Here is an 11683-nt window from a genome sequence, read left to right on the forward strand (position 1 = left end):
GTGCAATAATCATGCTGTCTAATCAGCATCTTGATATGCACACTTGTGAGGTGGGATGGATTATCTCGGCAAAGGAGAAGTGCTCACTATCACAGATTTGTTCAGATTTTTGAACAATATTTGAGAGAAATGGTTATTTTGTGTATATAGAAAATGTTTTAGATCTTTGAGTTCATCTCATGAAAAATGGGAGCAAAAACAAAAGTGTTGCGTTTATATTTTTGTTCAGTGTAACTCCATGTCTGACATAGTTTTAAGAAATGAACCCAATAGATCCCTCCAGTACTGTAGTTGTCTCTCAGGTGTTCTTAGGGTCTGGTCTAAGACCCACGACGAGGCCTCTTTTTGCCACCGTGGCCCCAACCTTTTGAAAGGCCTGAAGGGAGTTGAAAACGACTCCACGAAGAGTACCTGGCTGCCTGCACCCCATGAAGACATGAACGATTCATTTTCATTAGGAATTCATAAAAACATTAAATTAATAATTGATATATTATTGGTGGCTAATATTAATGTTCTGGGGCCTCATTTATAAAGCCTTGCGTAGGATTTACGTGGGAAGGTTGCTTACGTAGGACAAAGCAAATAAATATGCAGACATTTTCCGATTTATAAAACACTGCGTATTTTCCCTTTATAAAGCAGAATCAACTCGAAATGCGGCGCAGCTTTTGCGGGCTTGACGTAAGGCCCATATTTGCCTATAAATAGTCAAAGAAACGCCCCGTATTAATATTCATTTTGACTGACTGCATGAAGAAGATCCCAGGAAATGACGACAGAACAGCTAAAAAATACATCTCACACCGTGTCAGATTCTGGTTCTTTTGGGGAGGTGGAGATAAATCATATTGTTTGGTGGATGCAGTTTGAACCAGAGTAGCAGCATGGAGGTCGGATCGTCACCAACATAAATAAATAAGTGGTCCGAAAAAAGTTAATGACAAAATACATATAACGTTCCTCAGGCAGTGTGTCAGTGTGTTTGTGTCAAATGTGTTGTGTAATATCAACTGCCAAATCTACCAAATATATGGTGTTCTTAGTTTCCATACCTCCTGTGTTTTATGAGCGACTTATCAAGTTTTAGCAAACGGCATAAAACATGATTAAACATGATAGTATATAAAACCATGCTCGTATCTATACAACCTATAGAAATGCAAAACGGCCGCAGTTTAGACGTAATTCTGCCCTTCTGCTAACCGCATCATTCATGAGAATACATGTCATAACATTAAGACAATATATTCAAGGTGGTTTTCAATAACATATTTTTGTGTGCACTGAGGAGTCTCAAACAGGCGTTTGTTTAATCATTTTAAGATTGGCTTTAATACATTTTTGCGAATTAATTCTTCATATATGATAAATGAGAGGTAACATTTATTTATTGTATTATTTTCACATATTTCTCTCCATTCTTCCTTCTGCCAACGGTGTCGCAGTTTCTCGTCCCTCCCGTTTTTGTGCGTACCGCGTACGCATGGGTCAGAGTTTGCGTGGAGGACCGCACATTTGCCCGTCAAGTTTGTTTTTTATAAATCGCAAACATTGCTTAGAAACTGGCGTACGCCATTTTTTGAGCATACGCACCGTTTATAAATGAGGCCCCTGATCATTTAACTTGCTACTGCAATCATCATTATCAGCCCTGATAATTAGAGGGAAATTATAGATTTCTTTAAATGACATATATATTTTTGTAATTATGAATTGTAAAAGCCAAAATTATTGTTTATGAATCTATCCATGTGGACAAAACATCATATTCCTAAAACTTTATTACTATCTTTTGTTAATCATCATGTGTTCTCAATTAGTTTTAAATCAGTTGTCAAGGTTCAAGCCTTTAGGGTCAGTCAATTCTGTCCCAAAAATATTAGTGTAGGGTGGGTTTACCATGCCCTCTACCCCTGTGTCTGATTTGATTTCAGTGTAATTGGATTAAATGTGCACCCCTCACCAAACAAAGTCAGTGGAACAATTGTCTGTTATTCCCTGTGTTTTTGTTCTGAAGATTGATGATTTCTTTGGAAAACGTTGGGTTGAGAATATTGCATTATGACTAATTGAGTAGCTCCTCTGTGCATTTGTGTCAGAGGGGCAGAATAGCCAAAGGCAACACAGCTCACACTCTTCTTCCTCTCTATTATGTCATTCTCAGCTCTGTCTTTTTCCATTAAATTATTTCCTCCTCACTTTCTCTTCTTTTCTTCCCCATATTCTTCAGTTGTCTCTTTCCCCTTCATGTTTCTCACTTATTTTCATAAAGTTGCATCATTTCTTTTCTCTTGTCTTTCCCTCCTCTTTTGCATTGCCTGTACATCTGGCTCCCTCTCTCCCCCTCCACCCCTCTCCTGGGACACAAAGACACCCCCCCCTCTTTCCTCCTTTTCTGTCTTTCGTATCCCTCCCCCTTTCACAGTCATAGGCTGCCTACCACCCCTCGCTCTTTCCCTCCTTCCCTCCTTCCCTCTACTCCCACTTGTGCTGCTGTGTATCCGAGTGTCAGTGGAGTAGTAGTAGTAGTAGTAGTAGTAGAGGGAGGAGGAGGAGGCAGGGTTGTAAGCTTAAGCCGACATTAGCCATCATTAGTGAGTTAGCTGGCTAGCACATCTCAAATTCAGCCCAAAGACCACAGAAGCCCCGGATTTTGGCTTTTCTAATTTAGCTGCCTCTCGGGGGGATTACTCTCTTCTTCTCTTCTCTTCTGGACTTAAAATGGAAGGACTATACTATGGTAAGATTTGAAACATACAGTATAAAGTAGTGTATGTTCACTTTGTTAGTTTTTATGAATGGTAGGATCTTAAGTCTAAACATATTATTAAAAGTTTGTTGGTTTGGCAAAATACATTTATATATCAGGTATGTATCTATATGTATGTATCTATCATAAGGCGTTGGAGTAGTACTGTTGTAAGTATTGATGATATCGGCAGTTTTCTATTGTATAGAAATCAGCTTTGGATAACTGTTGGTAAAACAAAACACAATATTTAAGTTGTTTAGTTGGTCTCTTAGTTGTTATGACATGGATTTCCTATTGTTAATTTCTGACATTTAATATACCAGATTAATCAATAATGAAAGTCAGTCATAACTGAACAATTGTGTGTGTATGGCAATGCGAGATGCTTGTGTTTGGTAACTGTATGTAGGAGGCTTTAACTTGACGTGTGCATGTGCAGAACAGGAGTTTATCACTGTGTGTGTATACAGTAAATGTATGTGTGTGTGGGAGGAAAGCAGTTTGTGTGAGAACATGTGTCAAATTAGCAGGTTGTGTTTGAATACAAGTATGTGCGCCCTTATGTAGAGTGTTTCCCACATGACTCTGTGTGTAGGTGTTGATGTCTATTTCAGTATGTTCTGTTTACACATGTGTGTTTTGTGTGTGTATGTTGTAAAGGCTGGCACGTAACAATCCCCCACCGGCTTTTTGTTTCTAGGTTGAGTCATCTATATTTGAGTATGTTTTAATATTTCGTTCTTGGTTTATAATTGATGTAAATTTGATAAATAAGAAGCACACGCTCAAACACACACACGCTTCACTCATACCTGCTGTTCCACTCAAGCATTTAATCCCACCGTTCTTAAGATGTGATGATTGATCTTGGATTTGCCAGGGGGAAGCATTGAAAAGGTACAATTGATAAAAGTTATATAAATCACAAACATCTCTCAGGAGAATGAATAATCTTTATACAACACCCTTTATCCTAAGACCCTTGATTCGAATACGGAACGCTCCACAAAAATATATTTTAAAAGAAGGACTTGAACTTGACCAGAGGCAGAATTAGCATAGTTTGTTTGACATACATGAGATGGTCCTACTCTAACAGAGCATAGAGTCAAGCCTGTAAGGCCTTCATTGGCCAATCAGAATTGAGTATTCATTTTTTAGCCTTATGAACTAGCTCCCTAGTGTTTGCTCTCATACAAAATGAAAGACAATGTTACGTTTGATTTTCTTCTTCTCGAAAAACATGTTTTAAATGTACACATACATATGCTGTTATCAACACCAGGGAACACAATTTAATTGGTCATAAGTGTCAGATATGTTTTGATTTATTGAACTGACTGGTGTAATATTTAGAGCCCACACTATCTCACTGGTTCATTCATCCTTAATATGTCAGATAAATTATACGCTGTGTATCTGGTCTGAGTGTGACACAGTACCATGCATGCCGCTCCAGTAATCCAGTTAGCTTTATCACGGCACCTGAACTCTACACACTTGAGTGAATGTGTGTCAGTGTGTGCGCTTTGAAGATAAATGTGTATGAGCAGTCATGCATTCACGTGACCTTATTATGTTGCTTGCATGTAGGATTATCTGGAGTATGCATCATCTGTGTGTTGGTGTCTGTGTGCAACATATTTTATTTTTCTTGTAACAAGTTTTGAATAATTGCTTGATGTTTGTCTGAATGTGAATAATGATAACATGTGCTTCTATTAGGACTTACTAACAGATCACAATGGCATTATTTTATTACATTATTCACTCAATATTAACTCATGAATAACACAAGGCAAGGCAAGTTTATTTATATAGCACTTTTCAACACAAGGCAATTCAAAGTGCTTTACAAAAAATGAAAGAGATTAAGAAAATGGCATTTAAAATCAGTCATTAAAAAGAAAAGCTAATAAAATAAACATTAAAAGAAAAAAATACATGGATAAAAGTTACAGTGCAGTCAATTAAACATTAAAAGAAAAAAGTACATGGCAGTCAATTAAACATTAAAAGAAAAAAGTACATGGATAAAAGTTACAGTGCAGTCTAAGATATGAATAGTTCAATTAAAAGCAGCGACAAAAAGAAAAGTCTTCAGCCTGGATTTAAAAGTAGTCAGAGTTACAGTGGACCTGCAGGTTTCTGGGAGTTTGTTCCAGATATTTGGAGCATAATAACTGAACGCTGCTTTACCATGTTTAGTTCTGACTCTGGGGACAGAAAGCTGACCAGTCCCTGAAGACCTGAGAGATCTGGATGGTTCATAATTTAGCAGGAGGTCAGAAATGTATTTTGGGCCTAAACCATTCAGTGCTTTATAAACCAGCAGCAGTATTTTGAAATCTATTCTTTGACACACAGGAAGCCAGTGTAAAGACTTCAGAACAGGAGTGATGTGATCCACTTTCTTAGTGTTAGTGAGGACTCGAGCAGCAGCGTTCTGAATTAGCTGCAGCTTCCTAATAGATTTTTTAGTGAGACCTGTGAAGACACCATTGCAGTAGTCGAGTCTACTGAAGATAAAAGCATGGACAAGTTTTTCCAAATCCTGCTGTGACATTAGTCTTTTAATCCTAGATATATTCTTTAGGTGATAGTAGGCTGATTTAGTAACAGTTTTAATGTGACTGTTGAAACTCAGGTCAGAGTCCATGACTACACTTAGATTTCTGGCTTTATCTGTTGTTTTGAACATTGCAGACTGAAGCTCAGCGCTAACTTTTATACGTTCTGCCTTGGCTCCAAAAACCATTACCTCAGTTTTATCTTTGTTTAATTGGAGAAAGTTCTGACACATCCAGTCATTGATTTGTTCAATGCACTTACTCAGTGTTTGAATTGGAGCATCGTCTCCTGGTGAAATTGTTACGTAAATGTGTGTGTCATCTGCATAGCACAGACTTATTGTTTATGTTATACAATTATTAAGCACATTTTGTTTCACTTTCAAACTCAAAACTGTGTGTGTGTGTGTGTGTGTGTGTGTGTGTGTGTGTGTGTGTGTGTGTGTGTGTGTGTGTGTGTGTGTGTGTGTGTGTGTGTGTGTGTGTGTGTGTGTGTGTGTGTGTGTGTGTGTGTGTGTGTGTGTGTGTGTGTGTGTGTGTGTGGTGTGCTGGTGTGTGTGTGTGTGTGTGTGTGTGTGGTGTGTGTGTGTGTGTGTGTTGTGTGTGTGTGTGTGTGTGTGTGTGTGTGTGTGTGTGTGTGTGTGTGTGTGTGGGTTGTGTGTGTGTGTGTGTGTGTGTGTGTGTGTGTGTGTGTGTGTGTGTGTGTGTGTGTGTGTGTGTGTGTGTGTGTGTGTGTGTGTGTGTGTGCTGTGTGTGTGGTGTGTGTTGTGTGTGTGTGTGTGTGTGTGTGTGTGTGTGTGTGTGTGTGTGTGTGTGTGTGTGTGTGTGTGTGTGTGTGTGTGTGTGTGTGTGTGTGTGTGTGTGTGTGTGTGTGTGTGTGTGTGTGTGTGTGTGTGTGTGTGTGGTGCCTGAGGGGTGATGTTGTTGCATGTAAGACTGCATGCTCCAGTAACACCCCATTGTCCAGAGAGATGCACACACACACACACACACACGTACACATACGTGTGTGCCAGCTCAGCTTTATCCATTAAACACAGAGCAACCAGGCAGCTGACCGCTCTCTCATCAGGTTAATTCAGTTGATTATTGCAGGAGTAGTGTTTCATTATTTTGTGTGAAACAGAACATCTGGCTCAATTCCTCAGCCAGTCTGGTCTTAGACTGTTGAGTTGCACACTGTTTTGTTACATATCTCCAATCATTACTTCCATTTCCAAACAGGACCGCTTTGTCAGCTGCTTCGGCCTTTTTAATTTACAAATACATGTAAGTCCATAGCAACACAAACAAAATTGGGAAAATGTCAAGGATATCTTGACACAAATACATAAACGTAAGCTCTCACTAAAAACGCATGAAAAACATTGTAATGTTGAAACACAGTACTTTGTTGCACAGTCATGTGTTTTTGATTATGTTAATGTGTTTTTCAACTGACCACACCTTTTTATTTTCTTGTAGTTTTTCCAATTATTGCAAAACAACCACTTTGCCTTTTTAATTTCTCCTTTAGAGGGTTTCCATCTGCAGCATAAGAATTGTCTTGACTCTCTGACCTCCTTCAAACTGTATTTTATTTAATTACTGATGTGAGAGCAGTTGTTAAGATATCATTGCATAGCAGACTCTCTTTTGATTGTTCTGTCTAATTACCGTTACCAAGGACCTGTGAAGAATGTGCAATTATACACAGCCTGCCGACATGGTGACTTTCAACAGTGTGTTAACATATTGCTTATACTTATGTTAAGGTGTGTGAGTAGGCAGCTGACGGTTTGTTCTCCCTTTGTGTTTTGTTATATTTAGTGTAAACAGCTTAGTATAAGTATGCACATAATTACCTCCATTTAATGGATAACCAGTATTAAAACAATCTAATTATTAAATTCAATTTGACTAACCAATTGTTTTCTCTTTCTTTTTCATCTAACAGAGCTATAATTCTGTGGGCAACTGTTTGTGTGTTGGCGTAGGTCTGACTATTGTTGTGCAGCGAGACCTCTTCTATATATTTTTATTTTACTCCACAATAGTATAGGTCACAAACCCACATTAGGAACATCGAAAGATGGAGAAGGCATTCTTCACGGATATATACCTTCAACAAAAACAAATGTGGACTTTCATTATGACAACGTGTGCTAAATAATTGATGGTAGCAGCATATCTGCATAGATCTGAAAATTAATCTTTACTCTTCTCCTGTGTGACTGCTTATAGAGGACAGCTTGAGGAGCAGGTGTTTTGGGCTGCCTGCCAGTCTACCGGCCAAGTGTGTGTGTCTGTGTGAGATAGTGTGTGTGTGTGTGTGCTTGTGTTTGCGTGCCCTCTTTGATATATTTGCATGTGGAGGCTGTTCACACAGACTGATATGTAATTAGCACCATGCTAGCACTCCTATGGGAGAGATGGATAGAAAAATGACATGGCAACTAAAGTAAGCACTTTTCAGCGTTAATCACACCTCTGGGCTGATAATCCATGTGTTTTAGAGGTGTTTAAACTAATTATTTGTATGAAGACGGAAATATTTTATCCCAGCTCTTCAGGTGTAGTTTGATCTTGTTTCGCAGACAGGAAAAGGCCACAGTCTCCTCTGGTTTTTAGTCTAGACTGTAGCAACGCCACTTTGGCTGCAGATGTCAGGCTACATAGCACTTAACTTGCATCGAACGCTTACAAGAGAGACAGTTAGATAAATATTCAGCCTGAGCCTCCCATATGACAGATGGTGTGTGCAGGGTTCACATCTATCCACTGCAGATGTCATTATCTCGGAGACTTAAGCATCTCCAGATCTGTTAATCCTGCTCCATTTGATCCATTTAGGATACGGTTAAGTCACTTGTTATAATGGTTGTTTTGGGATTAATCTAACAACATCCCAACATGTTGCCATGTTGTTGAGATTGAGAGGAAATGATTCAACTTTACATCAGGTAAAAACACACACACACTATCTGTAGGGTCATGGTTTCATGTTACAAAGAGTCGTGTCGATAATACAATGAGTCACCTCACTGGTATTTCCTTTTGATGTGTGGGTTTTCTTACCATTACATCATTTTTGTTGACAACTCGTGTGTGTGTGTGTGTGTGTGTGTGTGTGTGTGTGTGTGTGTGTGTGTGTGTGTGTGTGTGTGTGTGTGTGTGTGTGTGTGTGTGTGTGTGTGTGTGTGTGTGTGTGTGTGTGTGTGTGTGTGTGTGTGTGTGTGTGTGTGTGTGTGTGTGTGTGTGTGTGTGTGTGTGTGTGTGTGTGTGTGTGTGTGTGTGTGTGTGTGTGTGTGTGTGTGTGTGTGTGTGTGTGTGTGTGTGTGTGTGTGTGTGTGTTCAAAGCTCTTAGGCACTTATCCTGCTGACCTCTTCCTGCACACAGCCCTATCACTGCTCTAACTCAGTGTGATAGGTTCGGGTGTCAAGTTTTCAAAAGGCTCTTCCTGTGGGAGTTGTAGTATATCAATGTAGTGCAGAATACAAAGCCCCTCGATAATTACAGTAGGACTGAGGAGCCTTCTTTGCACAATATGGCGCCTGATATCCAACTTTGTGTTGCTTGTTTTCTCTTCACATGCCCCATGTAGGATGCATAGCAAAGACTAAATAAAGGTGACTTTTGGCAAACGTTTACAGTCAAACATAATTCACTTAGTTTAAAGAAAAATGTAAATGCAGCATCACCTGTGTCTGTAGATCTCCAAATTACCACAGACTGAATGTTGCCAGTGCTTTAATTCCTCCTGCAAAATAAAGGTTGAAGTATTAAAGCAGAATTACTTGCCCATCCCCTCTGTGATTGTAAGCTGACAAAGAATAAAGCTATTTTTTAGCCATTAAAAAGCCATGTTAGGGTCAAAGGAACAGGCCCCCCTGGCCCCTCAAACAAAGGTTACATGGTAGACTGATCTGAAACCTTATCACTGTCCATTTCCCAGTTAAGCTAGTTAGCGTAACCAATGAAGCTTTATCAAACCTCCTATGGGTGTATAACATGTTACAATTGGGTATTGATTTTTTTTAATCAATCAATATCCTGCGGAAAAGTCAACAGGACATTGATTAATTTGATTGATGAAGCTATTCAGCAGGCTCTGTTATACCCTAAACAAACCACATTCAGTAACTGATCTGGGAACACCTGCTGTGGGACATAAACTTCAGCTGGATCTGTGTTCCCTGATGATGTCTTTAGTCAGTGACTCTTCATTAAACATATCAGCTGACTCTGTTATTTCTGTGCTTGTTTCAGATATTTCCCGGATTGTCTACTACACAGGTGAGTAGCTTTCATACACCGCTGCTGCATCACTGATGATCACTCACTAGTCATATGTGTGGTTGTGTAAGAAGAGAGAGAACTGTGGGGCTATCGATGTGTGTGTGGTAGGGCTGCTCGATTATGGCAAAAATCATAATCTCGATTATTTGGGTCAATAATTGCAATTGCGATTATTCATTGACTTTGAAAAAATCCATTTATTGGAGAGGAAAAAATGGGAACAGTATGTTTTTAACAGTTGATTTCCCTGAACTTAAAGTATAATTCAACTGAAAAAACAAAAACAACAACAATTGAAAAGTAATAATTAAAAAATAATCGTTTTATTTCGATTACGTTGTTTTCGTAATCGTTGCAAGCCATAATCGTAATCGCGATTTAAAATACGATTAATTGAGCAGCCCTAGTGTCTGGGTGTTTTGGTGTCATTAGTGTAGACAGGGATGAGGGAGAGAATGAACATCGCTCTAGTTTGAGTGCGACTAATTGTAATCTTCACACTGCCACATACAAAATATACTCTTTGAAGACAGTTGAACTCCAAAATACCTAAGGGTATATATATTTTTCCTTTGGCCTTACTAAAATTAAATAAGCAGGGAAGCATATGTATGTGTCATGTTATTATGCCCCGAAAGGATGCCTTGCTGGCCCGTTATATCATGACTTAAGTTGCCAGTGTCGTGTCATGTGAATCACATTAAATGCCAGCTTTGAGGAAGCAAGAGAATAACAATGGAGATGTAAATACAGAAGCAAAGTTGGACAGGATGTTTCAAGGGTAATTCCAGAGTCCCAGTGATTAAAATAACCTGTCAAACTGAAATTTAACAGATTAATCCTATCAGTTTAAAATATATATATACAAATTAAACATCAAGCTGAGCCTAAAGGAACCGCTTTTGGACTTGATTAGCGAGGTGGATTAAAAGCAGGAAGGCACTCAGTCAATTTATTCAATACGTTTGAATAGCATTTTAATTTTAACTTCAAGGCATGGGTGAGAACATACTTATTTATACTGAAATCACACACACGCAGACATCAAAGTAGCTATTATACGTCTGAGGTTTAGCAGCATCTTTGAATTTGTATTTGCATTTCAGTAGATGATGCAGGTTGTGTCTCCCTCCTTCGTCTGCAAAAATAATTACGTGTTCATAAACACAGCGAGATCGAGACAGACTTTGGCACAGTCCCAAAAGAGCGCTTCCTATTCATGGCAACATCCGGCCCTCTGACAAAAGGCTTGCACACACACACACACACACACACACACACACACACACACACACACACACACACACACACACACACACACACACACCCTGCAACCACTTCATTTTCATAACAATGGCCAATGCCTGAGATGTAACATTAAGGAAACACACACACATTGACACACACATTCCTGTAAATGCTCCAAGGTGAGGTCCAGATCAGGTACTATTAAGATGTCATGTTTTCCTACTTTGCTTTGTGCATTAGTACTTTACAGTAGCTGCTTGTAGTCCCTTTAGTTCTTCAGTGGATGTGTTCGGCTGTATAAATGTCAATTTGATTTATGGAGGCTGGCATCTGGTCAGCGGCGACGCCCACAGACTGTGATAGGTGCCACTTGCTCGCAGGATATTGAAGGCACGTTGCCTCGGAGATGAGCCTTCAGGGCAGCACCTCGGGCACTCGGAGAGCTCGAGAGTGTGTGACCCCAAAGTACACGCTGAATGACACTGGATGTGCTGTATGAAGTGTGATTGATTGAGACCTTGTGGTTTGGAAGTGAAGTGGTTGGCATGTTGCTAACAGCTGCTAGTTTACATGCTGGGCACAGCCAGGGCAACGGCTGTGTTGGCAGAGATGCTCTTTTCTTCTCTTTCTGTTGTCTTAACGACTTCAGGGATTGTTTTCTTTTCATTTTTACATATTGTTTCTTTATACACAATATTTCGTTAGTAAGAAAGATGGTTGATCTATATTTGAGTAAGCTGGCCAATTGGGGTGGACATAACCATTAACCCTGAAGTATGATATTATCAGGATACTGAAGTCACAAATTAAAAGTAATGACAATAGTAACCT

General features: G+C 39.3%; 1 protein-coding gene across 2 annotated transcripts in view; it reads left to right on the forward strand.

The window, feature by feature from the left end:
• ptk2aa (protein tyrosine kinase 2aa) overlaps positions 1-11683 on the forward strand; it is a 62013-nt gene that overhangs the window by 12392 nt on the left and 37938 nt on the right. Inside the window, exons 1-2 of one of the 2 annotated variants that reach the window (XM_034210388.1) lie at positions 2487-2743; positions 9575-9601. In XM_034210388.1, coding sequence (XP_034066279.1) covers positions 2725-2743; positions 9575-9601 — 46 coding nt within the window. In that variant the 5' untranslated portion in view covers positions 2487-2724. Of the gene's footprint in view, positions 1-2486; positions 2744-9574; positions 9602-11683 lie in introns of those variants that run through there. The other variant, XM_034210389.1, reaches the window with a different exon arrangement.

This window comes from Gymnodraco acuticeps, unplaced genomic scaffold, assembly GCF_902827175.1.
Source record: "Gymnodraco acuticeps unplaced genomic scaffold, fGymAcu1.1, whole genome shotgun sequence".
Lineage (NCBI taxonomy): Eukaryota > Metazoa > Chordata > Actinopteri > Perciformes > Bathydraconidae > Gymnodraco > Gymnodraco acuticeps.